The 25627-nt window shown below is 40.3% G+C and overlaps 2 protein-coding genes across 11 annotated transcripts in view; one reads left to right on the top strand and one right to left on the bottom strand.

The window, feature by feature from the left end:
* Positions 1–747: 747 nt before the first annotated feature.
* Positions 748–16646, top strand: THBS1 (thrombospondin 1). Of its 2 annotated transcripts, XM_027716949.2 has the most exons (22): positions 748–831; positions 1026–1120; positions 1867–2444; positions 2929–3004; positions 3249–3445; positions 3618–3743; positions 5239–5332; positions 5684–5857; positions 6236–6412; positions 6729–6902; positions 7066–7193; positions 7311–7463; positions 7991–8209; positions 8770–8877; positions 9231–9390; positions 9778–9896; positions 11597–11831; positions 12194–12421; positions 12658–12929; positions 13240–13337; positions 13449–13588; positions 14239–16646. In XM_027716949.2, exons 2-22 carry the CDS (start codon positions 1051–1053, stop codon positions 14244–14246), a joined length of 3534 nt encoding a protein of 1177 aa, XP_027572750.1. In that variant the 5' UTR covers positions 748–831; positions 1026–1050; the 3' UTR covers positions 14247–16646. The 2 variants fall into 2 exon arrangements, with proteins under 2 accessions (XP_027572750.1, XP_039234673.1); XM_039378739.1 differs by lacking the exon at positions 14239–16646 and having other exon boundaries at positions 13449–13699.
* The window catches only part of FSIP1 (fibrous sheath interacting protein 1), a 97841-nt gene continuing 74311 nt past the window's right edge, over positions 2098–25627 (bottom strand). For 3 of the 9 annotated variants that reach the window (XR_003539963.2, XR_005562558.1, XM_027716950.2), the window contains one exon: positions 23349–23597. Coding sequence is in view for 5 of the 9 variants with exons in the window: in XM_027716950.2 (XP_027572751.1) it covers positions 23575–23597 (23 nt within the window). In the remaining 4 variants the exon portion in view is untranslated. Of the gene's footprint in view, positions 2134–2591; positions 3035–4880; positions 5013–23348; positions 23598–25406 lie in introns of those variants that run through there. The other 6 variants (XR_005562559.1, XM_039378743.1, XM_039378740.1 and 3 more) reach the window with 6 other exon arrangements.

Below are 25627 nucleotides of genomic sequence, written 5' to 3'. Positions count from 1 at the left end.
CCCTCTCTTCCCCCACACAGCCCGTCGCTTCCAAGGGTGGTCAGGAAGAGCTAACGAGAATTCACGATATTCCCCCTTTTGTGGACCCAGTGTCCCATGTGCTGTGTATTGTGACCAGTGGGCAGGAAGAGAAGCTCTCATTAAGTGAACTGGGTTAATTAAGTTAAGGATGCTTCATCAGCGCCTCAGGACAGCCAGGGGCGGTGGCGTCCGGGCGCAACTCTCCTGCACGGCCCAGCCAGGTGCCGGCGGTGGGAGGCGCCCCCAGTGCTCCTCCCGCCCCGGTGTGAGCGGCGGGGAGCCAAGGGGCCGCAGGGCAGGGCTGGGACGCCGGCCGGGCGGCGGGGCAGGCGGGAGCAGATGTCCGGCGGAGTTCAAGGCCGGCTGGGGGAGGAGGGCCCGCGGCGGCCCCGCCGCGCTGCCGCTGCCGGCGGGGAAGGTGCCGGGGCCGAGCCGTCGCGCGGGGCCGCGGGGCGCGGGCGGGCGGCCCCGAGGGAGCAGCGCCCCCTCGCGGCAGAGCGGCCGCCGCTGCCCCGGCCCGCGGGGCGCGCCCGCCCCCGCCCCCCGGCCCCTGCGGAAAGTTGTCCCTGGCCCCGGAGCCACCCGCCTCCCGCCTCCCGCTTCCTGCCCCGCCGCCGCCGATTGGCCCGCCGCGCGCCCAGGAATGCGAGCCATCCCTTTAAAGGCGCGCGCGGCGGCGGCGCCCGCAGTGTCCCGGCAGCGCTGCCACAGCCTCCGCTGCCTCTCGCCCTCCCGCGTCGGGGCTCCCGCGGGAATTGGTCGCCGCTACCCGGAGGCCGGCGCTGACCGCCCGGATCGCTCTTCCCGCAGGTGAGTGCTGAGGCGGCTCCCGCCGCGCTCGCTGTCCCGTCCGAGGGCGGCTGGGGGCACCTGCCCCGTCCCCGCCGCGCTTCCTCCCTCCCTCCCTCCCTGCCTGCGGGAGCCGCGCTGGCGCCGGGACGTCCGGCGGGGGGGCCTGGGTGCGACGGCTGCGCGGTGACCTTCTTACCTGTGTGTGTCCCCAGGCTGGTTCGGAGACAGACCTTTGCCATGGGGCCAGCGACTGCGCTCTGCCTCCTGCTCCTCGTGCTCGGCGGCTCAGAGACCAAGCGCACCGCAGGTAAGGCCAGCTCTGTGCTGGTCCCGGAGCAGGCAGAGAAGGGAGAACAAAAAATAAAACACTTCTTTGGTGGCTGTTCAAGCAGATGGAGTTGTGCTCGGTGGTGAAGAGCTCCAAAGCTTTCAATGAACAAAACCGTTTCAACCTGAACATCAGGTAGTTGGGAATAGAAAAGTTTCTCTGGTGTGGAATTTGTGTAACCTTCAGAAATAGGAATGCAGAGTCTCCAGGACTTGAGTGTGTAGCATATCCACCTCTGCACTGGGCAGAGGAAAGGGGGAATATAATGTAGGAAATGTCTGAAGAAGGAGTGGGGCAGTAGGGTACCATCATGGTGCCATTAAGAAGCTGCTGCTGTGCTTACTGTCATTCAGCTGGATTAAGCAAGCTCACTTTCCTGTGTCCTAGCATAGGAATATTGCAGTCAGGACTTTACTGTCTACTTCTCCTCTGCTACAGTATAACGAGGTGCCAGAATGGCTGCTACCTTTGTGTGTCAGTCAGCAGGTACCTGGCACTCCTGTGCTGACTGGCTCCTGTACAAGAATGCACATGCTCTGCCACGCTGCAGCTCCTGGTGGGACTGCTGCACCATCAGAGCTACTGTCTGTGGTCTGATGTGAGGTGCTCTGCCATGCACCACACGTACTAGGAGCCAAAATGTTAAGTAATTGTGGAAAATATGCACCTACTCAGCCTTTTCTTGTCCTTTTTCTCATGATGCTTCTCCTGATCTCTCTCTGCAGAGTCCAGGAATGATGATAACAGTGTCTTCGATCTCTTTGAACTCATTGGCTTCATGCGGAAGGGAGGCGGGCGCCGGGCACCCGGGGTGTACCTGGTGAAGGGACCGGAATCCTCCAGCCCTGCTTACCGCATTGAGGATGCCAGTCGCATCCCTGCCGTCCCTGATTCAAAGTTCCAAGACTTATTAGATGCCATTCATGCTGAGAAGGGCTTCATCCTCCTGGCCACTCTCCGGCAAGCCAAGAAAAGCAGAGGCACTCTCCTATCTGTGGAACAGAAGGATGGCTCTGGTCATGTCTTCAGTCTAGTATCAAATGGCAAGGCAGGCTCCCTGGACCTGAGCCTTTCTGGTGATGGCAAGCAGCAATTAGTGTCAGTAGAGGATGTCTTGCTAGCTACAGGACATTGGAAGAACATCACCCTATTTGTGCAGGAGGACCGAGCTCAGCTCTATGTGGGGTGTGAAAAAATGGAGAATGCTGAACTGGACATCCCCATCCAGAACATCTTCACTAGGGACCTGGCCAGCAGTGCCAGGCTCCGTATTGCCAAAGGGGGAGTCAATGACAACTTCCAGGTAAGACTTTCACCAAGGTTTTTGCCTAGTATTTTCAGTCATCTGCTTTGAAGGTGCATTAGCTACTCAAACAGCCTAAAAAGCTACAAAGACCTCTAAATCTAATAAACTTTAATAATGGCATTTGAAGGATGAAGTATTAGATTTGTAGGGATGGAACTTTCTGCAGCAATAAGAAGGCACTAAAGCTTCAACACAGGTAGTTGTAGCTTCATTGCTCAGCTTCTTATGTGAGGTTCAGAAATTTGTGGGGGTTTTTTCTTCCTGCCTGGAGAGTCACCAGGTTCTTGTGATCAAGGATGAGATTGTTAGGAAGCAGGGCTTGTTTTCATTAAAGAGACTAGAAAAACGTGTTTCACTTTTCCATATATCTGTCACAAAAGTACTCTTAAAGATCTTACGTGACCTTCAGTCTGTCCATGCAAGTGGTACTTCTTTCCCTTGAAGTTGCTGCAAGTAGCTGTAATTCTTCCTCCATCCACAGGGACTGCTGCAGAATGTGCGGTTTGTGTTTGGAACAACTCTGGAAACTATCCTGAGGAACAAAGGCTGCTCCAGCTGTAAGTTTACAATCTTCTGAATTCAATGACCTATTAAAAATAAGATTTCTCATTGCATTAGAAAGACAAGTTGAAACAGAACTCAGAAGTATGCTGACATGCAAATCCACATTGCATAAGATATAAGATTATATTTCTGCAGGCACCCTCGTGAATCTGGTGGCAGCTGTTTAGCAGGTGTTAGCCTGGAATGATAAATGCACATGGTAAAAAATGCATTTACTATGTCTGGTTTTTCTCTTAGCCACTAGTGCAATCATTACTTTGGACAATCCCATCAATGGTTCCAGCCCAGCTATCCGCACTAATTACATTGGCCATAAAACAAAGGACATCCAAGCAGTCTGTGGATTTTCCTGTGATGAACTAACAAATATGTTTGTGGAACTGCAAGGGCTTCGGTCCATGGTTACAACACTTCAAGACAGAGTTCGCAAAGTGGTGAGTGTTGGCTAAATTCATGGTACCTTTTATTAACTGGCACTTAGTGCATTAATTATAACCTGCCTTTTGAGAGGCTGTATAAACAGTAATAAATTGACTTTTGTGAAAAACAATGTTTTCTGTATTAACTTCTAAATATCTTCTCTTTGCCTCTTACACCCCCCTCAAGACTGAAGAAAATGAAATCATTGCTAAAGTGGTCCAGATCACTCCTGGAGCATGCATTCATAATGGAATCTTGCACAAAAATAAAGATGAGTGGACTATCGACAGCTGCACTGAATGTACTTGCCAGGTAAGGTTCCTCACATCCATAAATCCTCTGAATAAAAACTCAGGAGGAGAAATTAACAGATATTTCTAAATTATATTCTTTGTTAAAAAGAGTGAATCATACACAGAACTGGGCATACTAGAGCACCCATAGAATTATTCAGTTTGTTTCATTCTACTAGATCTCTGGTATAAAGGCAGCTTTCATACAGTGTTACAACAGCAGTATTTTAGAAAACTGTACAAAACATTGCTCTGATATGGTTATTAACACCCTTTTAGTTACTTAATTTGGGGAATGCCTGAATTCTTTACATAAGTTCATAATTAAACTAAAAGTCAGCATCAATACAACAAATGTGTAGTACTATTGGCTTTGCTTCCTGGAATACTTTAGATCTATCTTCTGCCCTCACTGAACCTCCTGCTGGCTTAGTAGAATAAGATGTTCTAGTACTCAGTAAAGGCACTTAAACTTGGGGTGTTTATCTAGCAAATGTTTCTAGCTGTTTCCTATTAACTGTTATAGATTATATGGAACAGCAATCCCTTTCAGATTTCAGGTTAACTGTTTAAATCCCAGGATCACCTGGGAAGATATCTATGTTTTGTTTCACTTCTGCGGAATGTTGTAAACATACACAAAACATACAGTTTCAGGGTTTCTTTAAACTATTTGCTTGTTCCATTTATGTATACCCTAGCAAAAGCTTCTTGGAGTACCAGTCTACCAAAGAATGGGTTAACTAGCCTGCCAATCCTTAGAAATTAAAAGCTATTTGTATGCGTGCAATCCAAGGCATCTCAAATTCTGCATCTACTTTAGCTCTTAACATCTTTTGTCTTCTAGTCAGCAAATGATACTGACTTCTGCATCTGCCTCTTTCCTACCGACCTTCTTACTCAGTGTTAGCTGTAATTGCCTTAATCTAGTCATTTGCTTGGGGAGACTAAAATAGTAATCACGAGAGCATTCTTCTGACCAAGCTGCTACCTTCAAGAAACAAAACTACAGACTGCCCTTTAGTTCTCATTGAGATTGGAGGTGGGTGTTCTTACCCTGCCTGTTTGGCTTACAGATCAAAAACCTCTAAGTATAAGTTATAGATTTCATTGCTCTTGAGCAGAGTCCACTGAACTCATTTTATCTCTACCATATAATTAGCTTAAATCCATATTAACTGAAAAGAAAGTTGGCTTCTCATTCTTGTTTTGTTTCCTTGAAGTCTGACCTTATACTTTGGGAATCCTTTAGTCTAGCCAGGATCTGCTAGCTACTCCTGATAAACTTCTGCAAAACAAAACCAAAAAATAATGTGTGAGAATGGAAATGAGATGAAGTTTGATGAAAATGCCTGGGACTACCCTTGGGTTATATTAGCTCTAACTACAAGGATCTCTGTTTTAGATATGCTCTTGAGCTTTAAGTGCTGCAGAAAAGATCTCTATTATTTAACCGGACTCTAGACATTGTTTATATTCTACTTGCTTATTGCAATTCTCACAATTCTTTATAGAACTCTGCTACTATATGCCGGAAAGTGTCCTGTCCTCTCATGCCTTGTTCCAATGCCACTGTGCCTGATGGGGAGTGCTGTCCCCGGTGCTGGCGTAAGTACTTAGTTCATTCATGCTTCTGTAGCAGTTGGCCTCATCTAACTAGACACATGCTGCTCTAAAGTATCCCACAACTGGATATACAAGGATAACTTTGCACTGCTGAAGTACGGTTAGTCTGATACCTCTTTGAAGTTAATCACTTAGGTGGTGCACGTTCAATATTTTCTACAATGCACAACATACTGAAATATTTGAGTTCATGGCTTTTATCTTGTCCAAGAAAGGAAGGTGCATGTGGCTTTTGAGGGCAGCTGTGACCTTTTTGGTGGAGAGAGGTGTGGGAGAAAAGACTATGACAAAACATGTACATGGAGTCTTATTCAGAGCTGTATCCCTCTGCAGCTAGCGACTATGCCGATGATGGATGGTCTCCTTGGTCTGAATGGACCTCATGTTCTGTCACATGTGGTAATGGAATTCAGCAGAGAGGACGTTCCTGTGACAGTCTCAATAACCGCTGTGAAGGGTCTTCTGTGCAGACTCGGACTTGCCACCTTCAGGAGTGCGATAAGAGATGTAAGTACTTAATCTACTCATGCTGGTAGTAAAACGTAGGCTGCTTTTACTGGCTTGATGTTAACAGCAAAGATTACCATGTAGTTCTGTTGCTGATGTGGATCGTTGGCTTCTAGCTTTAAGGACTTTTATTAATCAGGTCAAGGGGAGCACATAGTTTGTGCAGTAAACAGGCGTGTTTGGGCACTGCTCCCAGGACAAAATTTGACACCAGTTTAGGTATGAAATTTCTTTAGCAACAAAACTTGATCTGTGACTGTGCGGAGACTATCTGTTATATAGGAAGTCTTTGGTGCAGTTCTGGTACTGGCTACGTTCTAGGTGCTCTGCAGCTGAAGTCTTCAGAAACTATTAATAACAGACATCTCTCTCCTGTAGTTAAACAGGACGGTGGCTGGAGTCATTGGTCACCATGGTCGTCATGTTCTGTCACTTGTGGCACGGGCATCATCACTAGAATTCGTCTCTGCAACTCTCCAGTACCACAGCTGAATGGCAAACCTTGTGAGGGTGAGGCAAGAGAAAACAAAGCTTGCCAGAAAGATCCTTGCCCAAGTAAGTGTGTCATGGTGATAACTACTATTTGGTAGGTTAAATGGTGAACTTCCGGAGTAGTTGCTATATAACCTAGTTCTAATATTCTTCTCTCTTTAAACTTAGAGGTGGGCTACGTAAAACCTCACAGGTTAGTTTCAGATGAAAGTAAACTATTTTCTATGCCTCCTCCATGGAGCCCATTAATTCTGTCACTTATGTTGGAACAATGTCTGAAGTACTCTCACTACAAAAATAATAGTCCTAAGCAGGTAGAAACTAGTTGTAGCACTGAATTTAAAACCATACGTGTCTTCTAACTTCTATCTTCCTTTAGTTAATGGCAACTGGGGACCATGGTCTCCATGGGATGCTTGCACAGTGACATGTGGAGGAGGACTTCAAAAACGTAGCCGTCTCTGCAATAATCCTGAGCCTCAGTATGGTGGGAAGACTTGTGTAGGTGAAGCTAGAGGGACTCAGGTCTGCAACAAACAAGACTGTCCAATTGGTGAGTATCCGTTATCCCATAAACATCTGAAGATCGTTGACAATCTTGAAAATATTGATTTAAAAATTTTATGTAAGTCTGTAAAACATAAGTGCTAGAATTTTAAACCAGTAGCAGTATGGTAAGAATCCCTCACTGTATCATTTTCTCATTTGTTTCACAGATGGGTGTCTGTCTAATCCCTGCTTTGCAGGGGCTACATGTACCAGCTCTCCTGATGGTTCCTGGAAGTGTGGTGCCTGTCCTGCTGGCTACCATGGTGACGGTGTTCACTGCCAAGATATTGATGAGGTAAGAAGAATATAGCTTGCTCCTTGAAAGGGAAGGAAGGAAGATGGAAAAGGAGAATAGAATCCGTGTTTTCTAATGCTAACTGTTGTTCTCCTCTATCTCAAACTCCTGTTTCAGTGCAAAGAAGTTCCCGATGCCTGCTTTGTCTTCAACGGAGCACACAGGTGTGAGAATACTGAACCTGGGTACAACTGTCTGCCTTGTCCACCACGTTTCACTGGAACACAGCCATTCGGTCGCAGTGTTGAGGATGCCATGACTAACAAACAGGTATTGTCAACTTGAGAACTGTTCTGGGTTATGAAATCTCACAAAGTTTTTGAAAAAAAAAAAAGAAAATAACTGCTTTTTAGGCAAGAAAGACTTGATATGTCTAATAAAATACCATCTTCTGTGATTCAGAACAGAAGGAGCATTAAGCAGTTTCTATTGGAGTTCAAAATGAGTTTTAAATATAAATGCTCTCCCCAGCCATGTGCTCTCCCCAGCCATGGAGGGTTCAAATGTTATACACAATTTTAGTAGTAATTTAGGAGTAAATCAGTATTCCCTAATGATACAACAGTATGTGCCTCAAAGGTATCTTAGTGCTTGGTTCCATTTGAAAATATATAAGGTTTGAACAAGAGAAATAATTAGTTCCAAGAATGGTACTTGAGTTGGGGACTGGAAGAATGTCATGCATGAGGCTTTTTTTTTCCTGATTGAAGGATAAGGATTTATTTGAATTTCTGGGGGGAAAAAATGAGGGATAAAATGATGGTTTTAGTGAGTTTAATTTCTGTATGGTCTTCTAGGTCTGCAAGCCACGTAATCCATGCACAGATGGAACACATGACTGCAACAAGAATGCCAAATGCAATTACCTTGGCCACTTCAGTGACCCCATGTATCGCTGTGAATGTAAACCAGGCTATGCTGGTAATGGCATAATATGTGGAGAAGATACTGACTTGGATGGATGGCCAAATGAGAATCTTGTTTGTGTTGCCAATGCCACTTACCACTGTAAAAAAGTGAGTTTATCCTCTTTTCCCATCTACCATTATAACAGCCTGACTATCTAAGAAATGTACAAAACTTGTTAGGTGTGGGGTATAAAGCCAGTCTCTGTTTAGTTAGGGCTATTAAACTATCTTGTCTGCAAATAACCCTCTAGAGATAGAGGAGGTGTAGAGATACCATTGTCAAGGCATTGCTAGGAGGCTCTTGCTGTTCCTGTACTGCTTTATATATTCTTGCAATATGGGAAAAGGTGAAGCCTGACACAATTATAAACACTTGTTGTAAATGTTCTAGGAAAATTCTAGTTTAGGCTATACCTATATCAGATTTGCTCTGACATATCGTTATCTCTGGAGGAAGAACAACAGGGTAAGATTCTTAAAAGCAACCCAATCTTTATTTTACTTTATTTACTGTGGCTTTCTAAGACTTATCACACTAATGACTAGCTTAAATTGAGAGAATTACAGTAAGATAATACCTACCTCATTGAGGTATTACATGTTACCTGCTCAAATCCCTGTTGTATTCACACCAGGAGTGAATGCATCTGTTACTTTATCCTTTCTAGGATAACTGCCCTAATCTGCCTAACTCTGGGCAGGAAGACTATGATAAGGATGGGATTGGTGATGCCTGTGACAATGATGATGATGATGATGGCATTCCTGATGACCGGGTAAGACAACAGAAAAGATAGCCTTTGAGAATGTGGCTCTCTCATTCCTCCTCCTAAAGGTGGGGTCTAGCTTCTGACCTTAATCTTAAGAGAGGACCATAGGAAATTGCTGGCACTGACAGCTATCCTAGAAACCTTTGTCCTGCAGAGTTATGCATATCTAACTTTCTGCAGCTGTTTGAGCTTTGGAAGTGAATTTTCATTTTTATTCAACCATTCTTACACTCATGTAAGCAATGGGGTGTTTTGAGATAGTAGCATTCCAGTCTTAACTGTTTCCCTGCCTTTATTTCTTCTGGTTAAAGCTTTAATTTGACTGTTTTTAAAGCTTGACTTCTGTCTTGCTTTTTCAGGACAACTGTCCATTCATCTACAACCCGCAGCAGTATGACTACGACAGGGATGATGTTGGTGACCGCTGCGATAACTGTCCCTACAATCACAACCCTGATCAAACTGACACTGACAACAACGGCGAAGGAGACGCATGTGCAGTAGATATTGATGGAGATGGTAGGTGGCCTCTAAGCGCTCCCTTAGATGGTTTTCTAATCACCGAAGAATCAAATGTACCAACGTACCACTGATTTCCTACAAAAGTTTCATCCCTGAACACAAGTTCTCCCATGGCGGTTTCAGGACCTGAAGGCTACTGAAGGAACAGTTAGGGCTAATGGAAATTCACTTTGGAATGTATACATTTTGGCACAGTTCAATTCTAGCTCCAGTCTCACAGGCAGTAGGAACAGGCAGAGCTAGTGATGAGTCAAGTTTTCAAAGCTTTCAAATGCTGTTCCAAATGCTTTCAAAAATGTATCAAGAAGTGTGTGAGGCTTTACACAGTCCTCTGCAGCATTTAGATGTCTGACTTTCATTCATGAACTTTTCTTAATTTTGCAGGGGTGCTTAATGAAATGGACAACTGCCAGTATGTCTACAATGTAGACCAGAGGGATACAGACTTGGATGGTGTTGGAGATCAGTGTGATAACTGTCCACTGGAACACAATCCTGACCAGGTAGGGGATTTGCATTGTGTAAGTAGAGGACTGGTGTGATAAAAAATATATATGTTGTGTGTTGTAGAAAATATTTGAACAAGTTACACCTTAAATTTGACTTGTCATAAATCAGTAATTTCCCAAATAGTGTGTTTATCAAATAACATGCCCTCACAGTTTGAACAGCTGTTAGGTATTTTCTGAAAAGTAACTCTAGTGAAGATCTGTGAGACTACTGCTTGTACTTGTCTCCTAAACATTTCTTAGGTTTTTTAGTTGTGGTGATCCTCATAGTGAGAATATGAAATACTTCAGGAGTATTGTATGAAATCTAGGTAGTAGGAACTACCTTCTTCATAGCCTGTAGCGCTCTGTTTACTTAGACACAAAGTTGCACTTCAATCTTTGTCTCTTAGCTTGAGGCAACTGCATTTAAGAAGATAATTTTTATACCAGTAAATTGAAGGCAGCACAAGTTGATTTTCTCTAAGGAAGGGGCGTATTCAGACAGTTTTAAAATTCCCTTCATAAGATACAGGGGGATCCAGACTCTCAGACAACTTACTAGTTCAAAAACATTTGAAGGCAGAAGTGGATAAAGCCTGTGCTATCCTGTCAGTTAAAAGACTAAGTTTAAGATCTTCAGGGACATGTTTGAAGGGTTAGAAAAGCTAAACAGTGGAATGTAATGTAGTGTGGTCACATAGCCTAAAAGCAGTGTTACTCAAAGGTTTTAAACAGATAATATAAAATTTCTTAGTCATTGTCACTTGTTTTACTACTTCTCCACCTGAGGGAGGGAATTGTCTGAAGATCCTTTCAGGCAACGTTTCTCTTATGACTTTGAAATCTTAATGTAAGACTAATGGCTTTCCAAACACTTTCCTAATCAAGGTCTAGAAGTGGAGATATTAGATTTCAAATGGCAGAACTAGTACTATTCAAAATGTGTAGTATGCCTCCTGCCTACACCAACACCAGGGTCATCCACCAGTGTTAACAAGACGAGTAGACTAAACCTTGAAGCAACCTCAGGGATGATGGGATTGTTTTTATTTCAGAAGCTGATTAAGCAAATGACTGGCTAAAATATGCAATCAGCAAGCACAGCAGTTAATGCAGTCCATGGCTAAAATATGCAATCAGCAAGCACAGCAGTTAATGCAGTCCATGACCACTATGCAGACCACTATGGGAACAATTGTCTTGGCTGATAAATCAGGGGATATGAAGAGCATTATAGGCTTTTATGATAAAGCAAATTATTATATGGTGTAGAAGCTGTAAAACTAAGACTTTATAGAGTCTGTTTTAATGTTACAGTGTCTACTGACTAGGTACAGAGTAGTCCTACCCTTGTCTGGCCCTTGAAACCACACTGCTGCCAAGCAAGGTGAGAGGTAAAGTACCCTGCGTCCAGTATAGTAGACTAGTGACAGAAGAGTCATGTGGCAGAAGGGAGAAGATAAGCTGATGACCACACTGCTTTCTGATGCTGTGGATTCAAATTAAAATCAGGACAGGACTAAAGTAAGATAAAACCAGGTAGCACAGGAAGCTTTAAGTGTGTATTAATCCACTCACTACATCCATCTTAGCTCTTGATAAAGCAAGCAGAAATCCCAATTAACTCTAGATATTAAAACTTCTATGTCAGAGACTCCTATCTCAGCCTTCTTTAAGTAGCTTTTTAAAATATTTCTTTTCTCCTCTCATAGGAAGACACCGATTCTGACCGCATAGGTGATCAGTGTGACAACAACCAGGACATAGATGAAGATGGCCATCAAAATAATCTTGATAACTGCCCCTATGTGCCCAATGCCAATCAAGCTGACCATGATAAGGATGGAAAAGGTGATGCCTGTGACCATGATGATGACAATGATGGTATCCCTGATGACAAAGATAACTGCAGATTGGTTGCCAACCCAGATCAAGCTGATTCTGATGGTAAGATGGCCGGTATCATAATAACACTTTAAGAGTATCTTCCAATAGTTTGATGCTATTTTTTCATGATTTTCAGTATTGAATAAAACTTCCAAGTAACAAAAATCTAGGATGTCTGTACTGTTGTTGTAGTGCTTCTTGGGAGTAAAGAGCAATGTAAAAATGGCCGCATACCCAATTTATTCCTAAGTCACTATCAGGCTGGAGTGAAAGGGCATTTGTACAGTAGCTGTTGCAGCTTCTGTCGTGTGTCTGCCAGGAGTACCTGGGCAGTCAGAGTTCTGCAATTAAACTCCTAAGTTTTAAGGCTCAGAAGCAAACAAAGGTGGTGATATAATGGTAAAATTACTTTTATCCTGCAGGTGATGGACGTGGAGATGCTTGCAAAGATGACTTTGACCAAGACAGTGTGCCAGACATTGATGATATCTGCCCTGAAAATGTGGAAATTAGTGAGACTGATTTCCGAAGATTTCAGATGATTCCCCTGGATCCCAAGGGAACATCCCAAAATGATCCAAACTGGGTTGTTCGTCACCAGGGTAAAGAACTGGTTCAGACGGTGAACTGTGACCCTGGCCTTGCAGTTGGTAAGGGAAAGAATGTAACTCTAACAGGCATTACACTGGTGTTTGGGATTTTGGGTTTTTTGTTTTGGTTTTGGGTGGCTTTGTTTGTTTGGGTTGTGGGTTGTTTTTTTGGGGGGGGAGGCAGGTTGGTTGGTTTTGTTATTGTTGAGGCAGGAGAACCTAAGAAACTACTAAGGAGTTGTTTAAGAATTGCAAAAGAGCAGCACCTAAAGTTTTATCCTTTAATGTCTCCATAGGTTTTGATGAATTCAATGCTGTGGACTTCAGTGGTACCTTCTTCATCAATACAGAAAGGGATGATGATTATGCTGGCTTTGTATTTGGCTACCAATCTAGCAGTCGTTTCTATGTGGTCATGTGGAAGCAGATCACTCAGTCTTACTGGGACTCCACACCAACCAAAGCTCAAGGCTATTCAGGTCTCTCCATCAAAGTTGTGAATTCCACCACTGGTCCAGGAGAACACCTTCGTAATGCTCTGTGGCACACAGGAAACACTCCTGGCCAGGTAAGAGTGGCACTTACTACGTGCTAAAGTATTCTTAATGTGATAACATGAGTACTCCAATGCAATAACCTACTCTTCTGCACTATAAGACAAGCTGTTCTTTCAACAAGTTAAATGCTTACAGGGGTCTGCACATGCTGATCAGAGTGGCATAATCTTTTTGACAAAGACCAGTAACTTTGTAATTTTCCCCTAACGACTTACTTGAAGCCTTTAATAGTAATAATGATGATTGACAAGGCATCTTTATGTCAAAATAATGGCTATGTTATCTCAGGCTTCTGGTTAATAAAAAAATATTCTTTCATAGGTGAGAACTTTGTGGCATGACCCTCGTCACATAGGCTGGAAAGACTTCACTGCATACAGATGGCGTCTCAGCCATAGACCAAAGACTGGCTACATCAGGTGAGCATCATCCTTTTATCTGAAATAATTATCCACAAGGGAAGTGGATGTCTGTAAAGATGTACCTAACAGAAGCTTGTCAAAGATGGCTGAGCTATTGTCTCTTTGTAGAGTTGTAATGTATGAAGGGAAGAAGATCATGGCAGACTCAGGACCAATCTATGATAAAACCTATGCTGGTGGTCGGCTAGGATTATTTGTCTTCTCTCAAGAAATGGTATTCTTCTCAGATCTTAAATATGAATGCAGAGGTAAGGATGACATTTTTATTTAAGAGATCCCGTATAAATTCAAGAAAGCCACTGTCAAGAAAAGTAGAATGGATCAAGACAAGACATAAGAGGGAAAGTTCACCCCTGATCTTTCATGGCTCAATCTCAAGCAAGGTCTGCAGGCAGATGCAGAACACCTTCTTAATAAACTTTTCACAGTTAAAAGTTTAAATGTGTAAAATCTAAGTATATTTCTACTGTGTTATTTCAAAGTATCAGAAATCCATGTTGAGTTCCAGAAATGAAATATATCTTGAATCTTCTTTAAAATGCTGACTAGAATGAAACAACAGTGAAACAGGTGGAAATGCAAAATATTGGCTTTAGCAAGCAAAAAACTGATTTTTTTTTTTTTTTTAAAGCAAGCAAAATATAAGATTGTCCATATATTGCAGTCTTGCAGTTTAATGGAGATAAGTGCATACAATTAGTTCCAGATGCTCTGGTCTTCTTAAATTGTGACTTCATCATGTAATGGTTACATAGACTGGATTCTGAAGTCTAACTCAAGAAAGTACCTAAGCACTTTGAATTTTCTTTACAAATGTCTCTAGGCATTAATGACTTGGACATAGTCACGCGTAATGCACAGAAATACTTAAATATCTCAATTTTTTTGTTTTTCACAGATCCATAATCACAAGGTTGTTGGATTCAGAGACTATTTAAAAATGCTGGTAATTGCACCTTTTGAAACATTTAGCCTTACAAATCCTGGGACCATTATATTATTCCTTCCTTTCTTCTTTCTTCGTAAATGTGGACTCGAAACACATGACCTGCCTCAAGAGAATGCTTTTGAGAGAATGAAAGTGAGAACATACTTGGTATCTGACCTCTGCTGAAATGGAAGGAAACAAATGTCTTGCAAATGAGAATTGTCTTCACTGAACAAGCACACTTCTTTCAGTAGGAAAGATATTTGTTTGCTGTTTATCACAGTGCAGTGTCACTGCCTCTCTAACTGGAGGTCCCATGGAGTAGCATTTTGTAAAAAGAACATCTTTGGATGTGCTGTGGACTACTTAAACTGAAGACCTTTCATTGTGTGGGGAAAAGGGGTTTTGAGTGGGAGGGGGAACTCCACATCTTTATTCTTTATGGGGGAGAGGAATTTTTTAAGGAGGGCTGCGCTACCTTGGTTTACATCCATTGAACTTGGAGAAAATATTGGGTTTTATGTCATATCTTACAGATGAAAACACAGCCTTACTCTAATTGTGGTAAGCTAGATCAGCTTCTGTAACTACACAGGACAAAACAGATATCCTAAAACTGATTTCTGTCATGGGATGAGGGAAAGAGGACAAAAACTGGTACACTGGATCACACCAGCTTTGGGAGAACTGGGATTTACAATTAGATTCTGTTTTTTCCTGATTAGATGCAGATCTTGCTTACGTTTAAATGTGTTTCAGATATGGTGCCAGAAAGCACCACCATCTCAGCTAGCACCATGCTGTCCTTCAGGAGACTAGCATGTGCTTCACTTTTTATGGTTAAAGAGGCACAAAAATAATAGTAATGAAAACATTCCTTTTCTACATGCCACAGATGCCTTAAACCCCTCACTTCTTTGGAGGGGAGGAAAAGGGGCCTGTAGATAAAATTGTAAAATATTTATTTTTGCCTATTCTTGATTTATAATGACTGAGGGGTTATTGATTAAAACAACAGGAAATGCGTCAAGACTATCCACCTAATCATTTTTACAAGTCTTCATGACTGTAAGATTGTAAATACAGATTATTTATTATCTCTGTTCTATACTGAAACTAGAGGGGGTTTAGTTGAGGAAAAAGAATCTTTTCTGGAGCAGATAGTGGTAATCTACTTGTTACAAAGAGCGATTTTTCCCATAAAGGCTTTGAGGTGCAGGGAAAAGTGATGGGGTGGGAAAGGAGATGTTTGTTTTTCTCAGTCTGAGCTCAATGTTGGCTTTTCCTTTCTTTGTGCAAGGCAGTTAGTAGCCTGGCAGGCAATTGTTCTCCAGTGCTAAAATTCAAGTCCCTTTAGATGGTAGCAGTTTCTGTCCCATCTGTAGTACTAGAGATGAGGGAATGCCATTTACCATCTTAGTGTTATTCAGTGCTGGGAAATGTCTGTGGTGCTTTACCACGGGTCAGTGGGCCTAACACAAAGCCAGGATACCTGCCCTGAGGAGATTGCAGCGAGAGACACAATGACTGCCATCAGTAACCATTCAAACCCGCTGTTTGCGCCACTGCACGCTAAGTATTGTAACTAGTGATGTGCAGCTACAAAAGAAGGAATTCTTCACGGACTAGACAGAATTTCAGGAGCGCCTTGCAAAAGAGGGAGAGGGCTTGATGTACATTAAAGACTGTTTTCCCCAACAGAAGGGGCATCATCCTTATATCTACAATACTTCCTTGTCTTTTCAAAAAAAAGGAAAGAAAAGAACATGGTGAAAGTTTTACGTACAAATATTACCTCATTGTTGTGTGACTGAGAAAAACGTTTGGATTAAGAAGAGTTCAAATGTCTAACAAACTTTAAAGCTACTGTAGTACTAAAAAGTTAATGATGTACATAGTCAAAATTTCTTTGCAGAAAATGTATTCCCAGTAAGGAAATGGCATTGGAAAAAAAAAGTCAAATACAATTTCTAATGTTGTATTATATTTTTTCCTGTCATCTCGTATACCATTGCTTGTATTTTTATAAATTATTTTTCTCATTGCCATTGTAATAGTTAATCACATAATTTTGTAGATAGGCTATTTAAATAATTTATCATGAAATGCTACCTGTAGAGTTAGTATTTCTATTTTTATAAAAAGTTTGCACACTGAAGATTTTTTTGCTTCCCTCCTCCCGATGTTTTTGCTAGCATAATTTTCTAAGAAAGTGCTTTTTTTGTAAACATTTTTAACCATTTTCCATTTTAAAGGTGTGTAAGACGTACAATAAAGCTTCTTACATACAAAGAACAATAAATCACCAAGGACACTTATATTTATACTTTTGTGCTCTGGTTTTATTTGTGTTTTGTAATAAATCTCTGGATCACTGATGTGTTATTTTTGTCAAATTTGGCTTCAGTGCAAGATATCTCTATACTCTTTATATTAAAACTATGCTGAGGGGCTGCACCTGAGCTGTTCCCTGGGTATAACAGCTGCTCCACTTCAAGGCACTTTCGCAGTTATGTAGCACGGGCAGCTGGCACATCTGATTCTGAAGGCTGCACTTAAAGATTTCTGTGTAGACACAGTCATGCTGCTCTTGATGCAGCCACAAAGCAAAACACCGAGGGATTTCAATCATACCCCCTTTCACATGGAAAGAGGCAGCATCTTGGCTATTTGCAGGGGCAGAGGAATCTAGACTCTTCAAGATTGAAACTGCTAGTGTGATCAAAAAGCTGATGACATGGCACTATATCAACTTCCAGAACATGCTGCTAAAAATAAGAACAGTTAAGACTGGTTGCTCAGTCTTTACTTGCAGCAGTTCATCTCATGCTGCTCAGCAAAGCCAGGTGCTATTAGGAGTGCTAGATACCCACAATAGAAGTGTATTGAGGGGGTCCTGCAGATACAGAAATTAATCTTTAAGTCTCCTTTTCCTGAGGAGAAAGTCCTGTTCTGTGTCACTAAACTTTTGAGGGCAGTCATGTATATTTGATTTTTTTTCCTACTGAGAACAAGAACAAAGAGTTCCTGTTTTGCTTCCACAATATGAGGGAGTGCTGAATTTCTGCCCTCACCAGTTACAGGATTGTCTGCTTGACGGGGTTCTAGGAGTGTACTGTTAGTGTAACCCATCTGATTTTATCTGGGGCTGCTGTACCAAATCTCCTGCAGTTCTGATGTCTAACTCTCTTCTTGCCTCCCAAGGACACCAAGAAGACTGAGAACTACAAAAACCAAAGACATTTCACACCTGGAGAGATCTCTTTACTGTACTTGCAGGAAGAACGAGATACCCTAAAACCAACCACTTGTCTGAATAGATATGTCTCCATATGGATATATGTAGATTTAATGAGAAGTTTGAAACAGAGAACTGCTGCTGATGTGGGGAAGATAGCCTTGGCAACCTATTCCAATGACCTTGTCTGAGCCCATACCTAACTTTCATCTAATTTATTACATGCATTTATGTAGCTTTTACTGTCGCTGGAATAAAAAAGGCAAGCCACGTGCTTTGTGTAACCCATAGCTTAAGTAAGTCCACCCACTTTTTGCTTGGTGAGTATGAATACAGTAGGACACAAGCAGGAGTCATAGTTGAGGTATGTTCAGCCTTGACTAGCCCAAAGAAACAACTACTAAACAGAAACATGAATAATGGTCACACTTCACAGGGCAGAAACTCTGCAGGTGAAGCCTGTCAGAAATTTGCTGCTCCCAAAACCTTGGAGACTCATCAGTGGGACAAGTAAGCGTACCAACTGATGCATGCCACTTCTAGCGTTACTTGGTATTTGGTCAAATTTTTTTGCATGAGCAATCTTTGAATTTCAGGCTACTGAAGAGAGCGCAGTGTTTTCTTACCACTCTTCTCAGAGCCAAAGCAAATGCAGTACCTTACATTTTAAGGCAGTTATCTGCATCAAAACTATATTCAACAGGTGTAGCAGTTTAACCTGTAGATATTTATAAGATATAAAGATGGAAATAACCATAGCAAATCTGCATCTTATGACAATACTGCAATTTTCACTGATATTGGCACGATTTTTGCAGTGAAGTCCATAGTATGGTAATTGGCAGATTTTCAACATAAATTCATTTTGGAAAGGATTGCTGAGATTACCGAAGTGAGCATCTTAAGGTATCCACAAAGTGAGTTCTAGTTCTTATTTCTCATCTTTTCCAAGACAGAAAAAACAAATGCACAAAGTTGTATAAATATTTAAGCAGAGTTATAAAAAGAGGAAGAGAACTCATTAGAGAAAAGTGTTTGGCAAGCAGAAGTCTTGAAGATAAAATCTTCCACAAGAAATCCATAAAATTAGACAAGTATCATAGAGAAACTTAGATTTTCAAATTTAAACAAATCCCAGGAAGCCCAGACATCATTTGTCTTTAATTTTTCAACTGCTTTCAAAATCAAGAACTGCTACCCCAGGCAACATGTACAAGGGCTAAATCGAGTGCTGCTTAAATACTGTGTCAGTCTCCCTTGATGACTCTGCTCACAAAATGCATATGGAGAGACCATTTCAGTGTTATTGGAAAATTAGGGTGAAAGGCCTCTGGCAATACTCTTCCCACCAAAACTATGCACACCAAATACACAAAGCAAACAATAAGAAAACAATGGCACAGATCAGTATTTTCAAAAGTTCTAAATGCAGAATACTTGCCTACAAAGCAAAATTATTCATGCACTTTAGCACTCTAGAAGTTACTAAACACTCGAGAGTGTTCCAGTTTACTGGGGGCTTTTTAAGCTTAACAGATAAGGTTCTGCAGATTCAATTGCAAGCAGCGAACTATTTCACATAGACTTAAATGACAGGGAGCCTTTTATTCTAACTACTGCATCTGGATTCCAGCCAATCCCTCAACCAAACGTATAATTGGATAAATGTAGGTTATGGCATTAGTAGTATTCAAGTGCCTCTATTCTATCTAAAAAGGAAACTATTTTTCTGACCTTTAAATGTCCCTACAAATAAAGGAACAATTATTTCTCAGTAAATGCATGTGTTGAAAAATAAAGAAAAAGATCAGTTATTTTTCCCCAGATTTCATAAACCCTCCTAATTTATCAGCTTCCTGAGGATCTGCCAAACCACCTTGTCTTCTGCGTCTACCCTTCAAACTGCATGAGATTACCAGAGGTGAGGCTCTCTATTCATAAGTGGGGGAGGAAATGTCAGCTCTTGGAGGTGTCAACTGTGGCAGATTTTGCATATAAAAAGCAAGAGAGAGAGGTATTATTCAAAGCTGTGCTTAGAAAGCCTTTTTCAGAAGCATAACAAAAAGGTGCATTCTCATTTCATTTGCTGAAATTTTATCTAGCAAATAAGAGGTTTTAATAAAATATAAAAGTTCTTATAATTATTGAAATTACAGAAACTGAGACACAAACAACTGCCTCTCACCTATCACTCCCTGATCTGGAAGTAAAAATGCACCCTTTCCAGCACATGAATTTACTGGCATATTTTTTTGCATTTCTGGACTAGTCCTTGCTACTCTGATGACATGTTTAAGCAGCCCTTTCCTCTTATCTATGCAGCAGATAATTTTTGCACAGCCTGTTTTCACTCTGCGCTCAGCATGCCCACTGACTCTGCAGGAGTTCTGCTCGGGAAGTGAGAGGGAAAGCATGCACTACAGATCCACAAAGTAGATACCAACAAATGTCTGGCTTGGAAAAAGGCATAAGGCTGAGAATTTTTGTAGGGCGTTTTCTTCATTTTTTTTTTTTTTTTTTTTTTTTAAGATGAAACTGAAAGGTGTTTTACCCCTTGGTAGAATAACTTTATTTAAACTTGAATTCTGGGCATGTAAGAATAACTTCATTCATTTTATTGTTGTCTAGATGCAAAAAAATTTTACTTTTTTTTAATCAGGATATTTAGTTTATTCAGTGCTCTTTGAAATAAAAATCCCTGCAATCACTCTAAATCTGAATAACCGTCAGGCTGGACTGAACTTCTCATACCACTACAGTAAACTGAAATCAATGCTGTAGTTCTTTAAATTATCCTACTCAAATTTATAGTATATTTTGTAAATTATATCTTCAATTAATACACATAATTTATATATAATATATATACACACATATGGTTCACGAAAATGATTGAATCATCCTTATTTTCCACTTTCAGAGGAAAACAATGTGGGGTTTGTAATTTAAAAGGGCAAACAGTGCAGCATTGAAACATAACCATTTGAGGAAATCAGTATCAACAGCTGAGCACTGGTCACTACAGATGGCAGCACTGTATGTATATTACTGAAGGGTCTCAGTGACAAAGACAGAAAGGTTTGGTCATATATTGCTCAGAATTAGATACAAGCACACCAAAATCCTCTCTTCACGGGTATGTTGATTTCACCAATATTACATTTTTGGAACAAAAGCATCTATCTTGTCCTGTAAAATCATAGTATGAAATAAGGAGAACAAACAGCATAAACCTACATGCACACACAAAATTTCTTATTCCTCAAACATCTCAAAGCCCAAATGTCAGAAGGTTAACTTTAAAAATCAGTCTCCTATGCTCTGCTGTGTTTTGGGATGGAAGGAGCTAGGAAAGACGGTTAAGAAGCTAGTAAATAGAATCTTTTGCCAAATACAACTTATGCTAGATGAAGGTATGTATTTCAGAAAACCTGTTTCCAAATCCTGAGTTAGGCTGCAAAAGAAAATTCATTTAAATATCCTAATCATCACTGCAGCATCACTCCCTGAGGAGAAGCTGCCACATTCCAGTGCAGCTGGAATTCAAGTGGTGAGCCCCGACAGAGGGGTTATTGCAGGTCACAACACAGAGTAACTGGAAAAACAAAGAAAAACCCATGAATCCTCCTGGGCTCAACTTTCCTTTTACCCTAGTATTGCTGATGTTTCAGCAAATGACCTTGTCACATATTTTCTATAATATCTCTGTTATTGTGTACATCTTACCAGTAACCATATTTTACCAAATAATTTTATTTCCTACAGTTTTACTTACAACTGGAAGTTTAAAAAAAAAAAAAAGGAGGTTTGGAATTGATATTTCACTTGCAATATCAAGAAAGAAAGAAACTATTCCCAAAGAACCTGTTATTTAATATAATGCAGTAGAAAGAAAGCACAGATAAATAGCAGGTCACTAGTTTTTGACAGTCTCTGAGTTTGGGTACTGACCAAACGCACCTTTGGAATACCAGGCCACAAGTGCTACATCCCTGTGGTTTGCAGTGACTACAACTGGTGCAGGGTGCTCAGCATTTCCCAAGACTAAAAGTTAAGTCACAGAGCTCCTGTTGGAATATACACTTCAAGTCAACAGTCATTCAAACCTACCTCCCTATCCCTGAAATGCCAGACGTGAATAAAAAGTGCATTCATGGCCTCAGGGATGTTGCAAAGCTTAATCAGCAACAGAGACCCTTCCTTGAGGAAAAGCTTTTTCATAACAACAAGAGAGTTAAGATAACATAATAAACCAAGAAAATGAAAAATTATTTACTATATATAATCTCTAAACAGAACTTGATTTTTTGAAAAAACTACCCAAGTACTTGGAACACTTGTTTTTGAGAAGGTCTCTATAAAACACAAGTTCAATGTGAAAATAACTGGATTGTGGAAAGATTACAGCCAGTGAACAGTAATGCATGAATATCATACGGTCACAGAAAATAGTCTTGAAAAATCTTATTGGTATTGCTTTGATCATATTTATGCTATTGAAATTATGACACAGGCTTAACATCTTTAAGATGAGAAATACATCTAAGTGAGATTTACAAAGCTCCATGAAATGTGCTTACAGCAATCTTATGCAGAACATCCAGTATCAACAGGTTTGTTATTGCTGTTGCGGAGTAAGTAAAAATATCAGAAAATAAAAGAAGAAATAGTACTTGCTTGTTACAAATATAACGTCCCATTCTGATTTTAATGAAAAGCAAGTAGGTTAGATTCTGATCTCTGCTATATCCACATGATTACCACTTCCCCAGGAGTGCATCCACTCCTAATGGCAACTCTGTAAATTAGATTAAAATCTGGGCCGATATGTGCATTAATTTAAACACTCAGATTAGATCAAGTAAGCCCTATGTGGTAACAGCCATTGTAGATTTAACATTCTATCTGTACATCTTTTCTTGGTGAATGTTAAATGGCTACTATAGGATCTGAGAAATAATTTGTCCTTTTAGGTCAAATCACATGAGAGTTTGTCAATGGGAAAAAATCTATTGAATCTTCTTTGCTAGAATATCTCTCCACCTTAACAAAAGAACTTCTTAAAAAGAACCATGTTTTTTTAATAATGTCCTCTTATTCTGACACTGCAGTGCATGAAATGAAAAACTGACCATCAGTTGAGTAAATAAAGAGAAAATCAGGAAAACCAGTAAAGACTAGTCAATCAAAAACCTGTAATGAATTGTTACTATTATCTCAAACACAAGCCAGCTGCATTACCCTCTCCTCAGGTAGCCATTACTATAATGTTTCACAATCCAGTAACTGCTAGGGCAAACTTCTGAACTCCTTCACTTTCTCTCATGCCAAGCCTTCACCAGGGACTGCAATTTCCCCAATTTTAGTTACATTTCTTAACTAGAGGATACCACTGTTGGCTCTGTGGTTACACTCTTCGCAGGCAAGATTCAGGCAGACCTGAGCAGGCAAGTGCTGATGTTCTAATCCAGCAGAGGACTTGTGCAAGTCAAACCTTCAACCAAACCAGCTGTCCAGCCAACAGACAGCCCCAAGGCAAAAAACTTAGCACACAGCTGGGTCCTTCCCTGAGTCAGGGCTCTTAATCAGACAGGCTGCAAGCTCCAGGAAACTGCAGTGGGGTAACCAGAGGCCAGGTTTTAGCTAAATTTATGAAAAATCTAGACTGTGTGTGTGAAGAAAAATGAAATCATTATATACATTTCACATCTGCTCTAATAAAGCTCCATCAGTAGATACTGAACTTTCCAAGTTTTATTTTACATTTTTCACAAAGACATGCATATCTATCAGACACACAGGTACACAAATGTGTGCGTACATTTATTTCTTAGGTATTTAATTTAATGAAATGCAAGAGTTTATTTTGAAATCAAACTGCAACAATATATGATAATGACAATAATAATTATCTCTTAAGAATAAGTCAACTCATGGAACATTTTCAATTATGATAATTCATTCCCTTCAGGTTGCTCGAAATCATACTGAATCAGAATAATATCACTGAGGGAGGTTTAACCACACTTTCAGAAAAACAGTTGTGCAAAGAAGCACACACTCTCCCCTCAAATTTCAATGTTCATACCATCTGAAAAAATAAAGAAAAAAAATATGCTGAACCACTGTAAGCACAACATTATTTGCAATATGAAAAAGTAAAAACAGTTTGTGATACAACTTCTACTTAAAACTTAATATAGCCCCCCAAAACAGAGCTGGAAATAATTACTAATTGGCTCATACAACTGAGAAATACTAGCCTTTTTATATCTGTATATGGGTAAGTCTGGATTCTGTTTCCCTCATTAAACATCATCTATGTTTACATGCATATGAGCCAGATGTAGATTACTGCTTCTTTCAAGAAACAGGAATTACTTATCTCTGAAGGCACATGAGAGTTTCCTTCAGATATATATATACACAAGTATATACATATGCATTATGTTCATAATTATGCTTTTCTTAAAATATCATTTAATGTATTACAGTAAATTGATATCACAGACTACAGTACCATAAGGACTGCAAAACCAAAATTGTGCTAAACCAGCTTCACACAAACACAGGTTTTTTTGCTTACCCAGCACTAAAGAGAATTTAAACCATGTGTAAGTCGGCAAGAAAATCAAACTACTTACAAAAGATTATGCATACGCATTTAAATGTCCTTTAGAATTGACCATAACAAAGCTCAACTATGTAAATATCTCTTAAAAATAAAAATAAAAATAACACCTGACACTTCTCACACCTTCATCTGCAGATGTATTTGCCTTAAACTGGATTCCACTGGGATCTTCATTCCTCAATACAATTAGCATATCTAATCATGTCTGAACTAACAACTAGATTATCTATAGAATACATTAAGCAACTTTACAGATTTGATAAACATCACACCCTTTTGCTTATGGCCAGGAATAATTGCTTCAGACAGAACTGAATCACCTTTGTGGGAAACAAATTAATTCCATGGAAAGATATCAGGGTTTTCTGTTTTATGCTATACATTTACTTGTAAACAGTACATTAACAAAAATAATAAGAATGGACTGCTGCCTATTTAAATGCTAATTTTGGATGTTTGTTTAATCATAACATTAATACTAACAGAATACGATACATCTGAATATAATTAATTTAAACTTAAACATGGATATCTGTAAAATATTTAGCAGTTACAAACCTCTGAAGGGGGTTTTATTTTTGCGCTTACTTTTATTGTGCCTAAAAGTTACCTGTTCACACCACTTTAAAAAATTAGACACTAAGACAAAAATTCAAAGCCTGATGAAATTACAATATCTGTAATTATCTCCGTGGTTTGTTTTTACTTTTTTATCAAAAAAAATTAAAATAAATCAGAGACTAAAAATTCAGAATACTCCCCCCCTCAAAAAAAAAAAAATTGGTAAGCAAAACAATCATAAACCCAAGATGTTTATTAACCATACAGAACTGAGTTCTACACAGTCGAACATTACTCAGTCACTACTGAAAACAGACAATCAAAATATCCCTCGCATTACTCTGGTACACATGATTTTGACTCAAATATAATTAAATTATTACATGATAAATATTAATAAATTCACCTTATAGACTTTTACTATGAGATGTCCTATATGAAAATTTACTTAATAGTGAAAATCTTCCTCTCTTGTGCAATATAACTACCTCATAGGGACTACGTATACTGTTACCTGCTCACTTCACAATGCATGGTGTTTTGCCATCTTAAAACACACTCATGAGAGGTGGTAACTGTGTCTGTGTTACACTTGGTTCTAACTGTACTACATCAGTTCGGACTAAAGGAGAACTAAAGATCTAACTAAAGTTCTAACTAAAGATCTAAAGCTGTGAAGGCAGCAAGGTACTGAGTTTTTCTCACTGTTGGTTGCCAAGGAAGACTGGTGGTGTAGAATGTAACCATGTTACTCCTGCGTGAGACCAACTGCTGCTGGCAGAGGTGGTCCTCTGTGGGGTTCCCCATGACCACCACTGCCACCCCGCTCTCCTCTGAGGCAGACCGCTTCCTTCCTCCCTTGCTCTGTTCTTCTGATGCTTGCATCTACATGAAGAGCACAGCTGGCATGTGAAGGTAGCTGAAAA

This window comes from Pipra filicauda, unplaced genomic scaffold (assembly GCF_003945595.2).
Source record: "Pipra filicauda isolate LSUMZ 115617 unplaced genomic scaffold, ASM394559v2 scaffold145_size1923396_pilon, whole genome shotgun sequence".
NCBI classification, from domain to species: Eukaryota; Metazoa; Chordata; class Aves; order Passeriformes; family Pipridae; genus Pipra; species Pipra filicauda.
This window is presented reverse-complemented; position numbering and strand designations above follow the sequence as displayed.

Bases quoted from the DNA above. Each gene is read 5' to 3' on its own strand.
- THBS1 (XM_039378739.1), top strand. From the start codon at position 1,051: ATGGGGCCAGCGACTGCGCTCTGCCTCCTGCTCCTCGTGCTCGGCGGC. The intron at 5,858-6,235 runs GTAAGTACTTAA...TCTCTCCTGTAG, and splicing joins TCAGGAGTGCGATAAGAGAT to TTAAACAGGACGGTGGCTGG. The intron at 8,878-9,230 runs GTAAGACAACAG...TTGCTTTTTCAG, and splicing joins ATGGCATTCCTGATGACCGG to GACAACTGTCCATTCATCTA.